Source organism: Mustela putorius, unplaced genomic scaffold (genome assembly GCF_011764305.1).
Source record: "Mustela putorius furo isolate JIRA1106 unplaced genomic scaffold, ASM1176430v1.1 tig00003867_pilon_pilon_pilon, whole genome shotgun sequence".
NCBI lineage: Eukaryota > Metazoa > Chordata > Mammalia > Carnivora > Mustelidae > Mustela > Mustela putorius.
In genome coordinates this window covers 12226422-12246085 of record NW_025422019.1, presented here as the reverse complement: position 1 = coordinate 12246085, position 19664 = coordinate 12226422, and the positions used below count along the sequence as shown (strand labels likewise).

General features: G+C 37.5%; 1 protein-coding gene across 2 annotated transcripts in view; it reads left to right on the top strand.

The window, feature by feature from the left end:
• Nucleotides 1–19664, top strand: part of DPP10 (dipeptidyl peptidase like 10) — a 1364876-nt gene that overhangs the window by 1255436 nt on the left and 89776 nt on the right. For both annotated transcript variants that reach the window (XM_004773359.3, NM_001310171.1), the window contains 2 exon segments: nucleotides 5151–5305; nucleotides 13024–13121. In XM_004773359.3, the coding sequence (XP_004773416.2) occupies nucleotides 5151–5305; nucleotides 13024–13121 (253 nt within the window).

The following is a 19664-nucleotide window of genomic DNA, read 5'->3' as shown; positions in this document are numbered from 1 at the left end:
GCATAGTTCACTCTAAAATAAATTAGAGTAGATGAAACCTAGTTTCTATTGAATGGTGCTCTCAGATCTGGGCCATTCTTATTCTTGGGACGTACCGACACAGATATATTTCAGCACCTAGGATAGAACCCATTTCTTTAGAAAACCTGAGTGTTGATTTTAGACAGGACAATCTGATCTCTCTGTACCTTCAAGGCTCATAAGAGTTAAGAGTTTATACTCAGTTGGCAGTTAGCATTTTTTCCCTCATTGTGTCATGTGGATGACTGACTCGTGTCTCCTCATATGAATTGTAAGTAACTTGTACAAATCAGTGTTACGATTACAACTGAAAAAAAGGCACATTCAAAGTAGTATACAAAATTTTATCTACGAAGGGACCACTTGTCAAAGACAAGGGTTATGTAACAACCTTTGGCTAGTATTCATTTAGCCACTTACACCTGAAGTGAGATGGGTAAGTGCTCTGTTACTAGAACCTAAAAGGAGGGAATCCTATAGATTCTCAAGTAATAGAAGCAATAAGTTTTGGTTGAGGAACATAGCCAGACTCACATGTTTCCAGTGTGTAAGAACCAAGAAAGTAAATACCATGCACTAACTTTATTCTCTTCGTTTGATTTGTCTGGTTCCATATTGATGACAGCCAACAAAGGCTCAGAGATCATGGGGATGTTATAATTTATTCAGATAAAAACTTTGTGTCCTTGAAAGAACACATGAAGTTCCATCTGCTGTTGTTTCTTTTTTTAGGATTTTATTTATTTATTTGACAGAGAGAGATACAGCAAGAATGGGAGAGGGAGAAGCAGGCTCCCCACTCAGCAAGGTGCCTGATGTGGGGCTCGATCCCAGGGCCAGGATCATGACCTGAGATGAAGGCAGATGCTTAATGACTGAGCCACCCAGGTGTCCCTTTGCTACTGTTTCTTTGTAGAGTGATATTAGTCCACTTTATGTACCAGTCTGCACTTATGTTTTCCATATAAGGTTTTGGGGGAAATGTGCCCAAGAAAAGATATAAGGTTATCATTTGGCCTTAACTGGTAATCCTAGCTCCCTCTGAGAACTACTTATTCATTTTTCTCTTCTGCCAGTATTTTGACTATACGAGTCATTTATGTGGTGGATCAAACCAAAATTTTATCCCTGCCAAATCTTATTCCTTTTCCTCTTTTTCTTAATTAGGTTGCTACATTTTCAGTTTTCCACTGAAATGGAAATTGGAATGTGGAAATGTAGAATTGGAAAATGAGATCAAGTTGGACAAAGGAGTACTTCTGAATCTGCTGAGTCCAGATAGTCTTCTTTACTCTCTGTTGTATAGTGAAGACACATTCTTCCTAGCAGATGAGCTTAATCATCAGACAACACTGTCAAGTTCCCCCACCATCCCCAGTCCTATTGAGTCCCACATGATTGGGGGGAAATTTCAGCTTCCAGTTCAGAGGAAGAGTATTAAGATATTGTTTTGTGGAAGCAACCCCCACCGCCATAGGCATTAGGACTCAGAAACCTATTGATCTCCTTATCATGAAGACAAGAAACAAAATATATCCAGTGGGGTAATGATGTGATAGTGATAGAGAATGCTATACTTCTACCCCTTCCTAGATCTTTGCTTTCTGGCCATGAGAGAGGGACATATGTATGCTCTATGATGACATCCCAACTTCAGGATTGTTTTAGCACCAAGACTGAGATAGAGAAGACTAGTTAACACTTCCATCAAACCAGGTACATATAGCTTAAAACAAACAAACAAACAAAACAAACAAAACAAAAAAAAAAAAAACAGTGAAATTCATGGCCTGAGCCTAATTGCCATTCTTTCTGCTGTAAAAGAGTTCCTGTTTCCTGGTGATGGAGAGAGGATTATTGTGGTAATGGATAAGCTATTCTGCAATTCCATGATTAGCATAGGCATAGCTATACAGAGCCTGTGTCTATCTTGTAATGACAAAATGCTACCCCTTCTTGATGGAATGCTTCCCAGGTAATCTCCCTGCCACCAGGTAGCCAGCTGGTCCTGCTGGGAAATCATACCATGTCAAGAGTTGAATGACGGCCACTATCATTGACGGGTAATGGTGGGAGCCAAAGCAGACGGACATGCGCCCGGTAGTTATACGGTCCATCTGATTATTGAGAGCCTCCTTGGCTGTGGATGTGTTCTTGTGGGTATTAAGTAGGATACTGATATCTTCATATTTTTACATTTTTACCCCTCCTGATAAGTCAATGCAGTTATCTTTCCCTAAATCTCCTTGTCTTTTTGTCTTCCCATAACCCTAATCAGGTCTTTTATTAGTTACTCTGCATGAATCAGGGTAGATCTGTGCTTCAAGCCAGCTCTCCTTCCACAAGAAGTAGAAGAGTACATATCTTGTTCAAGAGTCTGCCAACGGGAAGGAGTTTATGTTTCCTTTAGTCTTTTTTTTTTTTTTTAAAGATTTTATTTATTTGACTGACAGAGATCACAAGTAGGCAGAGAGGCAGGCAGAGAGGGGGGTTGGAAAGCCGGCTTCCCGCTGAGCAGAGAGCCCGACGCGGGGCTCGATCCCAGGACCCTGAGATCATGACCTGAGCCGAAGGCAGAGGCTTTAACCCACTGAGCCACCCAGGCGCCCCTCCTTTAGTCTTTTAATGCCATTGCTCAGATTGTGGTACAGAGCCTTTCCAATTCCAGAGTTTTCAAGTACATCATGCAGACCTGTCCATAAACCAGACCTCCATTTATTCCTCCCCTATCCGTGTGTCTTAGAAAACAGATCTTGTTTAGATATTAGCTGAAGAAGAGAGGGTAAAGCAGAGGATGCAATAATCTGGACATTTTACTTATGCATTCTGTCCAGTCCCATATATGCCCCTTTTGTTATAGTGGGATATTGCTGTATGTGTTCTGTTTTACAGTCAGTGAACCAGATAAGAGTCAGTTCCTGATGGTCTGCATAGCCACTTGGTATCCTGTGGTCAGGCTAATTGTTTCGGCAAGAGCCCAGGAGAGAGCTGCTTTTGAAAAGAATATTTATCAGCACGGGAGGAAATGGCCTTCCTCTCAAGCTTGTAATGCCTGTGCTTTGATTGCCATAATAATGTGTCAGAAGCTCCACGCAGCATCTCTGTTTACCATGCACCTTTAAAACGAAGATGGTAGGGAAAGCTGTTCCATGTCCCTGATCTGCAGAGCCCTTTCTTGCACAGGCTCTGCTCAAAACAGGCAACTTTACAGGTTACCTGGGAAGTAGAACAGGGCAACATATGTGAATGTGGTTTAAGTTGTTACTCAGAATCAGAAGAATCTACTCCCTCTTTACTTTAGCGTAAGTACAATTCCAACAAATTTTCTCCTACTTTAGAAGAGATACCTTGCTGTATACTATGCTACTAGATCACTAAATACTCTTTTAGGGATACAGATTCCTCAGCTTTTTGGAATTTATCTTTCCCCCTGCCTCAATGCAGAGAATGTCTAACTCCCTGGGAGAGAGGCTGCCTCTGTCAGAAAGGAGACTTGTGTAAATTTTGAGGTTCAGCATCTTCAACCATAATATTAGACACTTACAGCAACATTCCACTATGAATGTGTTATTTATGAGACTAGTCCAGAAAGCACAGGTATACCGCACATGTTTACCCAAACATCCTTATCCTATCTGCCAGTGTCCTAGGACTTCTCCACCAATATCTCTGTCTTAGCTTTAAAAAACACCTGGAGTAGGGCCCCTAATTTGTGTCATAGCTGTGCCACCCTTACTGTGTTCTCTTGGACCTCTGCCTTATCCGTCTGCAGTGGCAGAAGGAGGGACTCCTCAGAGTTGCCACGGTGACCTATTTTGTATTCTTGGTTTTGCAGACGTGGTTCCTATTTCAGTTTATCCCTATGGAATCTCCCTGAGGTGTTATATGAACCGGGTGAGCTTCATTTTACAGTTTTTACAGTTGCCACTCTTGTAACAATTAAGTACACAACCAATTACCCTCCTAAAACCTTTCATCTCTATCTGTATTTCATTCTGTATCATCACCAGTGACAGTGGATTACTCCTGATTCCATCCTTTGATATGGATTATCTATGCTCCAGTTCCCTCCTGGAAAGGTGATTATCACATCAAAGGTAGGACAGATGTATACAGATACAGATACAGATGTATATAGATATAGATATAGATCACCAGCTTAATCTCAAAATCTAATTTTAAAGGTCCCTTTTCTGAGTCTCTTACTGGTATTCATCATGGTACCTGCCAGGGTACAAAGTTGGCACATTCAGTAATCTGAAGATTTATTTACAAAGAGGCCACATTTACAAAGGGAAACCATGAAGGACAGAGCTATAATCTAGACTAGTAGCAACCAAGCTCGAGTTACCCCTGTGACCACAGAAATGAGCCATTACAAGATACAAAAAGAGAAAATTTCACAGAAGAGACTGCATTGACAGGGGTAGTGACATCATTTAAAACATACAGCTAGACTGAAGTGACTTTCCATGGTAGAGCCAAGGGAATACATACTCTGACTTCACTCTCCTCCTTCTAATCTCTTGCCATAGTACCATAAAGGTCATGCTCTGGAGGGCATGGCGGCCCTTCTGCTGTAGTTCATCCGTGTAAATCTTCTGGACCAGAAAGCAGGTATAGGCAAGTGAATAGTGGAGCTGGGGTCACAAGAAAGATAACGAATTTCTCATTCTCTTTCTTTATAGCTTAAAATAATTTCATGAGTGTAGTGGGTATTCAACTTGTTTGATGATGAGAGTGGGTATTTAATGTGCTTAATGATGGAAATATGATTGAATGCAAATGTGAATGAGTGGAGACATAAATACATTTTGTGCCATATTTCAGTCTTCAGTTACTGTTCCTACTCTTTTTACTCCAGCAGTGCTTTCTCTTTCTCTGTCCACATTGCTGACAGCCTGTGAAATCCTGACTTCATTGCTTCATTCTTTCCTGCCATTGCATCTGCTTGTTCTGTGACTAAAAGGGGAGCCCAGAAATGCAGAATTCTCTAAAACATTGATAAAATCCAACACATTATATAGAAAAAAATGTATATGTGCAATGGAGATTTCAAGGACAGATGTTTGTGGGTCACTGAGCCCACATCTCTACAGTTGGTTTCAAATAACACTCATTTATTCTAGAGGAACTTCTGCATTCTCACATTGCCCACTGGTGGTCACCAGATGGAGAAAGGCTTGCCTTCCTGATGATAAATGATTCGTTGGTGCCTAACATGGTTATCCCTCGATTTACTGGAGCGTTGTATCCCAAAGGAAAGCAGTATCCATATCCTAAGGTAAGTAACGTGAAAGTACTCGTTTGTTCTCTTTCTCCGCACTAGTGACTTGATTGATAGTATCCTTGGTTCATGAACAAGTTGTCTTTGCAGGGGGGGAAAAAAAAGGAAGCTTTTCATTCCTGGTTGGCAGAGTCATCTTTCAGGACTTGCAGTAGCCTGTCCAGTGTTCGGATAGGAAGAAGTAGAGACGATTCAGGGCTTCCCAACTGCCACGTTTGCTGCATTTCTTTCTCTTTGGTTCCCTCATTCTTTTTCCCCCACCTTCCCAGTTAGAAAGAAAATGAGAAAAGTTAAGGGGCAACACTGATGCCAAGTCACAGGTTTCTCCAAAGTCCATTCTGTGTTAACATTTGTTTTGTTCTGGTTGTTACTGGCCTTATAAGGAAAGAAGAAGTCCCATGGTCAAATAAGTTGAAATTTCTTAGTTAAAAATAAAGCCCAAGTTCTTGCAGATGCTTTCTTAGAGCACTTAATATACTGTATGTTAATGTGCATTATAAATGTCCCATAGAAAACTGACAAAGCAGAAAGCATCCCCAGTAAGAAATAGACTAAGCATAAAGAATATCTATAAAGAATAGACTAAACAGAGAATCACCAATAAAGGATAGACTAAGCATAAAGAATTTATTTGTATTTGTAGTAACATCAGTTATTATTTTGTCAGAGCATATTCTGGAGCATACTTTATAACATGAGGGGGTAGAGCCACAGCCAGGTTGTAGCTAAGATAGACGGAACTATTTTATTGCGTCAGGCAAACATGGACCTCTTGCCCAGCGAGCAAAACTATTTTCAAAGAAGGGAGCAGGTTGCAAAAACATCTGGACTGTAACTGTTATGTTTTTTTTTTCTTCCTATGGTGTGACATTTTTGATAACTTAAGGTCTCTTTAAAAAAAAAAATACATTTCCCCTGTGTTTATATTACAAAGAAAAAGACTCATGAATGAGGCTTCTGTGCTTGAATCATGTAAAGATGTTTTAGGAAACTTTTTTACACATTTCAGCTCTTAATTAGGTAAGAGGTGGCTGCTAATTCAGTGTAGAAGCTATGTTTTTAAGAGATTTTATTCTTTATTTGAGAGAGAGAGCAAGAGAGCGAGAGAGAGCATGAACAGAAGGGGGCCCAAGGGAGAGGGAGAAATAGACTCCCCGCTGATCAGGGAGCCTGCCAAAGGACCCTGGGATCATGATCTGAGCCAAAGGCAGATGCTTAACTGGCTGGACTGAGCCACCCAGGGGGCCCTCAGAAGCTACTTTTAAGCCATTTCTGAGTGAGTTGTAGTTTGTTTCCCAAGCACAAGCATGATAGGTTTTATACCGTAATGTAACCTGTTCATTACATTAACTGGGCATGGAATTGGACAAATTACCCATCACATAGATTATTCTATGAAAGCATGGTGAGGGTAGGCATGACTTTTCTTATCTTCCTGTCATCCACCAGACTCAAGTACTTAAATAGAGAAGGAAGGCAGGGAGGGAGGAAGGAAGAAAGATAGCCTTGGATATAGAGAGTCGGGGATAAGAATAGAGTTTCCTCAGTGAGATTCTGCACCGTCTTGTTTGTTGTTATGTTTTTTCCCCCTGTCCACCGCACCTTCCTTCCATAGACTGTGGTATTAAACAGCTGGCTTACAGCTGAGAAGGACAAGAAGGTTGAGAGGAATCTGATTCTCCAATTTTGAAATATTATTTTTTTTATCTTTTCTGGTTATAAATTAGAGGGCATATACACTCAGGGATCTTCAGGAGACAATGGCAACTTGACCTAACAACAACAAAAAAACCCATAGTCACCAGGAGATTTTTTAACTGTACTTCATGTACATGACTTACCACTTCTGTAGTTTAGATTTGGTCACGTTTGATGAATGATAGTTCGTTCCTCTGTAGTGTATTTGCACCCCCTCCCCCCGAGAAATGACTGAAAAAGCTTCTCAAATATATTAATTCTCATGTATGATAATGAAGGTTCACCTGACAGTTTAAATACAGAATGAAGTAGCGTATTGTGAGAAGCATATGTGACCAGGCACGATATTCACACACGACTGTTTGGTTTTCTAACTGCACAAAGGGAATAAAATCAGCCCCAGGGAAGGAGCAACATTTTGTAATTCATTTCCCAAGAGGAGTGGGGATCTTAGGACTCACAACATAAGACCAAATGCCATAGGTGCATTTTCAAATTGCCTTCTCAGTTAGGGGCTGCTGGTGCTTGAACTTGGACACTCCTAGAGCCTCTTAACTTTAACAGACTGAGGCAAACAAATAGACAAACAGAAATGTCTGAGCAAATTTACTTCGGAGGATCCTGGGTTGAGAAACCTAGACACTTCGTTATTAGTAAGTTATTATTTTATTAATTATTTAATGTTTCTTAATAGTAAAGCTAGCCATAAATAATAATATTTGCTATTGAAGGGCACCTGGGTGGCTCAGTTGAGCTGCTGCCTTCGGCTCAGGTCATGATCTCAGGGTCCTGGGATCGAGTCCCGCATGGGGCTCTCTGCTCAGCAGGGAGCCTGCTTCCTCCTCTCTCTCTCTCTGCCTGCCTCTCTGACTACTTGTGATTTCTCTCTGTCAAATAAATAAATAAAATCTTAAAAAAAAAATATTTGCTATTGCATAAATCAGGTGTGCTAATAATATGCTTCATATTTTCAGAGAGACTTTTCACTCCCCCCCCCCCCTTATTTGGACCTCTTCACAATTTTCTGTACTTACGGATGGACAGACGAAGCTCTCTAAAAGGCTAAGTGCTTTTATAAAAGTCATAGTTATTTTGAGAACAGGGAAATAACTCAGATTTATTGATTCTGTCCCACTCTGTAGAACAACCAGAGGTTAATTTGTATCTCCAAAAACATAGCTGGAATCAAAATTATCTTCTTGGAAAGCTAACAAATACATCTGGAGCTCTGTTTGCTCCATTTACTCCTAATGACTTACCTATATACGTAGTGGGATATACATAGGATTCTTAGACAGTCTCACTCTTCGAAAGAGATAGAGAGGGATTTGTAATACAATGTGAAAGTCCTGAATGTGTGTCAGTGACTACTATTGAGGAGTGTTAATCATAAAGAAAAGATAGCTATTCCTGGTGCCACGCCGAGAGAAAGAATCGTAAGTCCTCAGAAGGTTTTTAGTAGGAAATCCCTGCCCAGGTACTTAAGACAACAGGACTCAAAAAAGCAAGATCTGTGCTTGATCCTTGTTCTCACGTTTCAGTATCATTTTGGGTATACTACTGGAACTTTGAAAAGTCTTATTTTCTGGTTTACAACAAAACATTTGCTAGGTCTTCCACCAACAACTGTATTATTTTTATTTGCTCTTACTTTTGCAATAAAATTCCAAAAAGTAGTACTTTGACATTGAAATAATTCATAGAGTTCACACTAAACTGTGCTTCAAATTAAACTAGATTAAAATGAGTGCAGCAAATACTCAATGTGGTCAGATTTACTAATGAAATACTTACACTAAACAAATATATTTGTATTTTACTTAATTCAGCATGATTCAGAACTCATAAAATACCCTATCATTAGCAATTCAGCACAAAAGAGATGCACAGTTCTATCTCAGTAACCTCAGGTTAATCTTCTTAATTAAAGCATTATCTCATTTAATGACAATTTAGTTGCCAGTAAAATAAGGTTAATTATTATTGAGGCTTGTGTTTCAGAATCATAGAGGAAGGATTCTGTAGATATGCAGTCTTTCTGGCAAATGTGACTATAAAAAGCAAATAGATGAACTCTTCTAATTTGCAAACTATTGAAATGATCCAAATATTAAAAAAGGTACAAATGAACTTGAAATGTGCACTTAATTTCAAAACTCCGTGGAGAGATAAAAATCTAATTGGGATTATAGAATGCTGGACAGCTGAATTTTAGAAACAGCCTGATGTGTATTTTTTGTCTAAAATTGGCCACATGTGTACACAACTTTTATAATTTGTTTCCATGTAAAAGCTAACTGGGGTATCAGTAATCCTTTACAGGTATATGCATACAGAAACAAATAAGCTTTAAAAACAAAACAAAACAAACAAAAAAATCCCTGCTTTACAATTTGGTAATAACCATATATGTCTTTGACAAAGGATGTCATAAAATTATTAATCATTGATAAGAACTGACAGAAACATCAAACTTAATTAAATTTCTCTTTTTCTTAATGAGCTTATTGAAGGATTTTAACAATTAGCAGAATTTTTTTTACCAAGTAGAGAAGTCAGTGTTTTAATTACTTCTAATTCACTACTATATACTAGTTTAGATATTTCTTAAAAATTTAAGACTTTTATAGATAATCTTTTTGTTAGTCCACATAACAGAATTATGAGATATTTATAGCTATAGAACGGAAACCTACTTTGGCTCAAAACTTTTGACTTATGACATATTCTCAGTGAAGTATTGTCTTATTTTTGATAATATAATAAAATAATACTTGAGGATTATTACTTTATTATTAATAATATTATTAATATAATATTAATTTATAATAATTTATAATTTAATAATATAATAATTTATAATATATTAATATAATAATAATAATTAATACTTAACATCTTGCTCATGATCTATATTTAGTAAATAGCAGTCAAAATGTAAACTCAGGTTTCTCTGACTCATGGGTTAAGCTAAACTGGTTCTCACAATGTGGTACTTTTACCAGAATGATCAGCCTTATCTGGGAAACTATAGAAATGAGATTTTCATGCCCCATGACATGAGAAATGCTGGTTAAAATCTTGTTAAACAAGCCCTCCAGTCCTCTGGGTAATTTTTTCCCCCTTTTCAAAATTTATTTATTTATTTATTTTAGAGCTAGAAAGAGAATGTGAGTGGAGGGAGGATCATAGGGAGAGGGCAACGAGACCTCTAACTGAGTGCAGAGCCCGATGTGGGGCTCAATCCCAGAACCCTGAGATCCTGACCTGAGCCAAAATCAAGTCAGATGCTTAGCTGATTGTACCACCCAGGGACTCTTTGGGTACTTCTGATGCAGGCTAACACCTCTGATAACCACTGAGCTATAATATATATCATTGTGTACATGTATGTATATGATAACATATGTTATTGGACATGTATGCATTACTCTATGTACTAGTAATAATATATATTACTGGAAAAAATATATATCAGAGTCTTATAAAATTTACATACAAATTATAGTTATCTGATAGTCTTGTTAAGATAAAGACTCCTAGGCCCACACCTGGAGATTTTTGAGTTGGCGGGGGGCCCAGAATTTGTTTCTAAGATTCTGGGTGTTGCTGATGAAAGCCACTGGTCAAAGATCAACACTTTCAATGGCACTACTAAATATTATGTCCCGGCTCTGATTTTTAATAAACCTTGTCAAACTTGAGAAATGATTAGATTAAAAAATATGGATAAGGCCAGGATTTTCAGGGAGGCTCATGGCAATTAAATTGAAATGGGAGTGATGTGAAAAGGAGCTCCTTTGTGTGGTAGAAGGCTAAATTGCCCAAGACAAATGTGCCCATGCACTTGAGGGGTTTACAACAGTGAAAAGCTTTATAAAATCTGACACAAGAGCCTTCTCTGTGAGACAGGATCATAGCTTATCTTCCAGGAATCCCTTCATTATATGAACCATTTCCATAATCTCTCTTCATAGCATAGTGTTTCTGTAGCGAAGGACTTTCCTGACTCCTTCCATTGGCTCAAAACTTCCGAATTGTGTATGATGCACCCCCAAAGATATGCCAGTCATTTTTGTTTACACCAAACACTAATGATGTACAATACCTTGACCAAATGAATTTAAATAAAAAAGAAAAGACTATTTTTACAGCAGCTTAAGGTTCACAAGTCTGACAGGTAGAGAGAATTCACATGTGCCCCCTGCACACACAGACGTGCAGAGTCTCCCCATCATCAGCACCACTCCCTGCAGCAGCACATTGGTTACAACTGATGAAGCTATGCGTCATAATCCCCCAAAGTCCACAGTTGACATTACAGTTCACTGTGTGTGTTGTACGTCCTGCAGGCTTGGACAAAGTTATGGGATCCATCGTTATGGGATCACACAGTGGGATGATCCCTGAACATCCTCTGGGATCCATTCATTCATCCTTCTGCCTTCCCCTCTGTACTAGTTGTATTTACTAGCCTAACAACATAGTCCTCGAGGAGCTATTATGGACTACTGGTGGAATGTGTTATGTTGCTTCTGGTCCTCTGGTCCTCTTCAACTTTGGGTTTTGTCAATGCCAATTACTTGAATGTGGATTTTTCTTTCTCATCTTTAAATCACTTTTTTAAAAGAATCACTTTTGTAATTCCCCTTGGATTTTTGTCCATCTTCTAACTCAACCCACTTTTAATGGCCTCTTTCTTTGTACATCTCATATAGTCTTCTCCTAAAACATCCGCTGCTCCACGATGACACATCAGCACTTTGTTTAGGAACACAGCGCCCCACAAGCAGTCACCTGATTCTCTACATTATTTATTCATGCTAACATTCTCTTATTCATTCATTCTAATTGCTTGAGATGTATTGGTAAAAGGTCCCTGTTGTGCCCCCTACAAGTTCACAGTATCTTTAGAAAAACTTTGGAGGCCATTGCCTGGGAACAAACTGAAGCAAACAAAGCACAGCAGGGAAGAGCATCCTGGGTTTAAATAGTGGCTTCCCGGGTTATGGGATATCTACCTTCCACCGTTTGCTTAGCTTCTCCATTGTCATCTGGAAAATGGTTATAATTATTCTTAGGATGGAAGTAAGGATATTTAGTAAGATTATTCATGCAGTGCCTTTATTACATACTATGAGCCAGAAGCATACTAATGTTCTGGGCTAGTTATTACTGATTCTTGTCCCTGTCTTTCCACTCATCTAACTATGTACTTAGTGAAGGCAGACTGCTCTGTGGCCCACCACCTCCCAAGGAGCACTTACACCTCATCTGGTATTTACTAAAGCTTAGAAGGGAACTGGAGGGAAGGGAAGGAGATACAAGATAATAATGGGGGAGAGGCAAACCATAGGAGACTCTTAACTATAGAGAACAAACTGAGGGCTGCTGGAGGGGAAGGGGGCATCAGGTTGTTGGGTGATGGGCATTAAGGAGGGCACGTGATATAATGAGCACTGGGTATTACATGTAACTGATGAATCACTGAATTCTACCTCTGAATCTAATTTAAAAAAAAAAAGGAAACCTAGGTATTTTTAATGCATTGGGATGGATTAGGTATTGGGGAATTTTAAGCATGTGTCACCCATATTGGCAAATCTTTTTCTTTCTTTTTCTTCTTCAACTTTTTTTTTTTTTTTAATTAGCCAGCTTTTCTCATTGCATTTCTTATCCTATAATGTGAGTAGCAGCTTGTTCTACTAGTTGTTTTGTTAAGCCAGCCCTCCTGGTGTCATTCTAGGGAAAGAACACAGAAGCACTGCCTAATGAATAAACTCATCATGATTTTCCATCACCTTTAATTGTCTGACTAAAATGCTTGAGAAACAGCAATCTACAAAAACAATTGAAGGCAATCAGGTTGTTGAATTTAAAATCATTTCTACTTCAGAGAAATTAAACTTTTTCCCTGTTCTAACGTAATACTATAAAGGAATCACACCACATTTTCTTTTTTCTCAATATATTTTAATGCTTAATATATTTGTATTACAATCTTCATTTTCTCAAAGGCAGGTCAAATGAACCCAACCGTCAAATTATATGTTGTAAACCTATATGGACCAACTCATACTTTGGAACTCATGCCTCCTGACAGCTTTAAATCAAGGTATGCGATTTCCATTTTACTTTTACTTAGAAATAGTTATTTTAACTTCAATTATCATTTTGTTGCAATTTAGAGAGATGTGTTCAGCTCAGCAAATCCACTTGAAATTAAATCTGAGGTTGTCCCATTAGTGCAGGAATGAACTCATTCTGGGTTTCTTGTTGTTCCCAGGGAGCATTTAAAGTTTCAAGGTGATTAGCAGCACCAGAAAATGACTAAATTGTAGTGATATTGAGAATTAAACTTTTTGCAGGAGATTTGACAAGGAGATGGGGGCAAAGGATCATTTTCCATTGAGTGTTCTTCCTGAGAATAGTTCCTCCATTTTTTTTTTAAATAGTCCTATTTAAAAGAGTACAATTTTCTTAGAGTTTTTGTAGGTTTTCCAGCAGAAATTCTCCCCATAGCTTGGGAGAAATTCCCTAGCTTTCTTCTCCAGGTAGGATAATGTAATAAGATGTGGTTTCAAAATATCCTACATATGAAGCCTACTTATCTAAGAAATTTGAATTAAGAGAAAAAAAAAACACATTTAGTATGTCATAGCATAATTTTAGTATTAGTAAAATCTCCAGTAGCAGACAGTGGATCAAATAACCATGTAGATTTTAAAATTCAGAGTGATCTGAAACTTCAGGAGTATTCTGTCAATTAGTGCAACCCTTTGAAACTTTACAACTGTTCTGGTGATGGAATATGTAGCTGATTTAGGAAAATACTTTCAACTATTGAGTGATATGGGGCTAAGCTCAAGCTTTGTTTTGATGCCATCAACCATCAGTGCTGGGGGACTGATTCAAATTCCACTCAAATGTTCCAGTGATATATTTTGGAAAATTCCATCACAGTTGCAGGTTTTCACAGACAGTGGAGCCTGCAGTGTGTGGAAATTTTCTCAATTTTAAAGTTATTAAAAATTTATGGACTGCTTACACTGGAAGGTCGCCCATAGCCACCTAAAACAATCTGTTTCTATTATTGAGGGAAAAAATGAGGCCCAGAGAGAAAATAGAACCCCAAGATTAGTTGGTAACAGAGGTAGGAATATAGTAAAGCCTTTTTCTAGTTATAGACCATTTCATGCAAGTCATGATGGAAGACCTTACAGGGTTTTTGGAATTGACATTTAGAATGCAGTAGAGTTGACCAAATCAGATAGGAACTCTATACTGAACTCAGACTACCAGACATGGAAGGATTAGTCACAAATGAAGCAATTATGGAAGCCATTAGTATTTTATATGGTCCTGAGCTCTTATCTTTTTCTGATTCATTTAATGCTCTGAATTAACAGGAAAAGGGCACTAGCCTGGAGTGTTTGAGTCACAACTCTGCCACCCTTTCATTACATGAACTTGGACAAGTCACTCTACGTCTCTCTGGTCTGAATAACCTCATTTTAAAGTAGTAATTTTTTGTTTTCCTCAGTCTTTTGAAACCTTTGAAATAGAAATCAACTTTACAATATCCAGCTTCTTTTTAAGAAAAGGTGGTGATTCTGGACCTTGATGTTATAACCCAAGACTGTCACCAAACACAAAAATTTCTGAAGACAGAACCAGTTGTTATTTATTGGGTTATTAGTTAAGTATATATCTGTAATATTCAAAATATAATATGATAAATTTAGTCATCCATGGCAAAAAGGTATCACATATCCTTAGATATAAATCCAATACACAGAATAAAATATGAGATCCCATTAAGAGTGAGGAAGAATATTGTAAAGAAAAATCTCTTAAGTGTAATTCAAGTATGTTGGTTTCATGATAAACTTGGTCTGCAGTTTGGGGAAAGTGAGTAATACCTTATCTATACAATGCACTGAACAATTTTGCTTTTTCTCCCTCAGGGTCTTATGTAACTGCCACCTACAGCATGTGAAATATACCAAAATGTATGATTTTTGTTGAAAAACTCAAGATCAAGGTTTACTTCAAAATTGATAATTTTAAAATATCACCCCAGCTCAGTTTTACAGAAATGTATTTCCTTACTCATCTGTTTCTCGTAGGAAGTTTCGGTCCAATTCACAGAAGAGTAATAAATGAATTTTAGATCATCCACATTTAGTCACTCTGAGCATAGGTGTTACTTAGATGGGCTCAGAATCACACAAATGAATGAAATAGATATATCCATGGTGCAAATCAAAGAAAGTTGCATTCATCTGACTGCACATAAGATGGAAACCAAACTCATTTTTTCATTGGTTTTGTTTTAGGATTATGAACATCTCTAATATTTAATACATAGTACATTAGCCATATAGAAATTAGCTAGGAAACTGTTGTGCTCTCCTAGTTAGAGATCTAAAAGAGCATGTCATTTTTTATAATTTAGTGGTCAGGGTCCTAGAAATTAAACAGATGACACAGTCAAGAATGATAAGTGAAATGCAGTTAGTTGAGGGACTATTAACAAAAATGTGAGCAGAATTAAGGGGAAACTCACAAAGGATGAGAGAGCAACTCTAAGTATGTAATAGAAAAACTGCTACTGTCTCAGGACTGAAAGAATGAGGTCCAGACTCAGTTATGAATCCTGAGGAGGCCTGTAGCTGAACAGATGGCCAAGGAGGAGCTGTCCACAGACCAAGCAATTCAGTCATTGCCAAACCACACCTGAGTAGAAAGTGGGTCCTGGGAATTAATACCCTGGACTCACTATCCTCCCAAACTTGAAAGTTCCTGCAGAGGCCTTCCACTGGCAAGGCAGCCTCACTGTGGAGGCTGCAGGTGGGGAGAACTGGAGAATGGACCTGGCAAATGAAGACTATTCCATATAAATAATTTAAGAATAATATTTGCCATAAGAAATTTATTATACTTTATGCATGTGTTGTTGATGACCATGTGAGGACACAGTGATTTTTCTGAAGCCACATGAGAAAGTGTTCTGTATCTGCCTGGTGCTGTTTCTATCTCTGTATCTGTCTCTGTATCTTTTTCTGTGTGTGTGTGTGTGTGTGTGTGTGTGTGCGCATTTCCATCTCTCTATTTCTATACAAACACACAAACACACTCATACACAAATCTACATACACATATCTGTGATTTATCTTATTTATGCATGTGCTTCTACAAACCTGCGTATTTTTCTCATGCGCACTTCACTAAGTTGCATTAGCATACTTTGGACCTGGAGTTTTCCATGGTAACTAATGCCTGTTTCCCTCTCTAACTCATTTGCCTTTTTCTCCTAATTTATGCTCATTTTATTCTTAAATTTTCCTAAGCTAACTCAGATTCTTTTTTTGTATTTTAAAAATTTTAGATATAAAATGCATAAGTTAAATTTTTGGTACCAGTATTAGTAGCACTATTCTCATATTAGTGACAGAACTCCTACAAATTCCAAGAAATACAGATCATTTTTTATTTTTTCAAGTTTATAAGTATAAACATGCATTAATTGATTTATTAGTAACATACTTTCCCCATGCCCTATTAAGACTATCAAATGCTTTGGAGAAGGTGGTGGGGTTATGGACATTGGGGAGGGTATGTGCTATGGTGAGTGCTGTGAAGTGTGTAAACCTGGCGATTTACAGACCTGTACCCCTGGAGCTAATAATACATTATATGTTTATAAAAAAATAAAAAGATTAACAAAAAATAAAGACCATCAAATGCTCTCTCTTTTTGGAGTTTGTGTTTTGTTCATAGCTAGCCATTATCATTTGATGTTCTATTTAAGCTCTCAATAACAGTATACCCAAATAATTCATTCATTCTGTAATAATTTACTTGTTTACTTTTTTTGTTCATTATCTAAGCCTCGGTATTTTATATTATCTTTAGATATGCATATGGCAATTAATAATGAATCATATTCTGTTACTTTGTGCAGTTATAAGCCTTATCTTTTTTTTTTTTTTTTCTTTTTGGGACTTCCTTTTTTTCCACTAAACTTGAACTTCATCTCTTATCCTCTCATAATATCACCCTTGTGGCCGTAATAATTATTAAACGTGTATGTACACACCTAAATAGGGAGGAAGATTTATAAGATAAATAGAAAGATGGTCTTTTATGGCTTGAGGTACCTTATAAACTGTATTCTTTGACTCCCACTCCAAAGAGCAAGATTCGTTTAGAATTTATAAATCATTTGTTTTGGTCTGTTGATTGTTTATTTGGCTGGTTGATAGATTTATAACAACCCATGTTTATAAGTGTAATAGAAATATGTCTCCAAGCTAGAATCAGCATTCAGTAGACCTTGCTTAACACCAGATACTTAAACTCTAGTCAAAGAATGTAAAACAAATTTTAATTCATTTATATGGCTTTAAAAAGAAACTAAAAGGATACCATAACTTGGAGAAAGACATAATTTCCCGTCCTTTTTCTTTCTCACACACTCCTTCATTTTTTCAAAAAATATATTTGTGATTCAGCTAAAGATCCTCTATCAAACAAAATCAGATTATGAATGCAACTTTTCTTCAATAGGAATTCAGCTCATACTCTTATCTTTAACTATTGTCTGTATTGATTCTTCAGAATGTAGCACAGTAGGAACTCAGATAATGCCCCTTTATGAACATTCCAGACCCATTTGGGAGTTAGATGATTCATCTCATCTTAAGGGAAAGGAACATTTTACAAATTTTTACACTATGAATGTAAGGTATTGTAAGCATTCTGTATCATTATTGGGATTTATAATTAAGATTTTAAAAATACACATTGAAGTTGGGTTATGAACATTGGGGAGGGTATGTGAAATGGTGAGCGCTGTGAAGTGTGTAAGCCTAATGATTTACAGCCCTGTACCCCTGGAGCAAATAATGCATTATATATTAATAAAAATAATAAATTAAAAAATACACATTTACGTTCTGGTGGAAAAATTTTTTTTATTCTTTTTTTTTTTTTTTTTTTTTTTGCGGGGGCGGGGGCGGTTTGGGGGAGAGAGAATCTTAGGCAGGCTCCACCCTAGCACAGAGCTCCACAAGAGGCTCCATCTCCTGAGCCTGAAATTTTGACCTGACCAGAAATCAGGAGTCAGAAGCCACCCAAGCGCCCCCTGGTGGAAAGATGTTTTATAGTAATGAATCATATAGATCTTTCCACAGGTTGGCATGTCTGTTGTTTTGAGGAAGTTGTTCTACTTTGTATTCAGATATCTCCAGGCTGAAGAGTAATGGTAGTATTTTGTCTTTGGTTTCTCCTTACTCTGTGTCTCTGACATTATTTTATTTATTTGAAATCTTTCTTTAGTCATCCACCCTTTGTAACCCATTATTTTTAGCGTGTATCTCTGATGTGACATTGTAATATTACCTGTCACGCTTGAGAGCACCTTGCTTTTTCTTCTGTATCATTGAAGTATGCCTAGTCTACAATTTTTTTCTGCTAAAGAATATTATTGTCTTTAAAAAATCAAATTAAGAAATTATTCTATGTTCATGGAAATGCCCTAAATGACCCTTCTTACAAGTAATCCATAGTTACTAACAATGGTCTTTGCAGATCACTAGCTATGGCGTGGTCATACATGCCATTACAATACAGTCATGGGTAGAGATCCTGGATTATCTGGAAGAGAGTGAGCTCAGTGCAATGATATGTATACAAAGATTATGTTAGAACACAGAGTAATGATTGGAGAGAAAGCCAGTGAAAACACAGGTGTGACTTCTAACATAGTACCTTTCTGCTACTGATGCTGGGCCTCCATTCCACATACCCTTGTAAACAATTAGATCTTCTGTGCCAGACCTCTCAGTTGATTCAAAGTCTTTCTTGAGTGCAGTCCACCTAAAACACTTGACTCTGTGGCTCAAGAGGGTGAGCTCCTTGCGGACTTCCTGGGTAATCCAGAGCCGTGGATACTACGAACAAGCAGGAAAGACAATTATAAGGAGGGGGCAGTTCTGCTAGTCAATGGTTGTGGGACACCAGATCTAATGTGTTCATGATATGGAGTACAGGAAGACAGCCACATCAGCAGCAGGCAGGCCAAGGAGTGTGATTTCTAAGTAAGGGCGTTTCCCTAATCCCTCATTCAGAGGAAGCCTGATTACCTATGAGAAAACTAAGGAGAGCTGCACTTAGGATCCTGGAATAAGCAAAGAAGGAATACAGGATGTGTTTTACTTCTTATGTGTCAAGCTCTATTTTAATTTTCATTTTAGGTAACCCCAACTCTTTATCATTGAAATTTCAGTGGCTTGAAATTACCCCTGAAAAACCTTATAAATTCAATTTTGAGGGCAGCTCTTATCTTTCAGATTATAAATAAGGTCAATACTAAGACAGTTTACATCATGCTAAATTCTCCTTATAGGCAACTAGATACATTATGTACAAACACAAAATAATCACAGTATTTAATCAAAGAGAAAGATGAGTGGTGTAACTATGAATTAATTACTTTAACTTAATTTTACACCTAAATTAGTGTACCCCTTACAAAAAAAATCACTTATTCACCAGATTTGCCTTGGTTGTATTTTAGTGGCTTTTCTAAAGTCCTTTTTAAAAGTCAAGATTTTACATCATAGATAATAAATATGTGTCAGTGTCTGTGAAG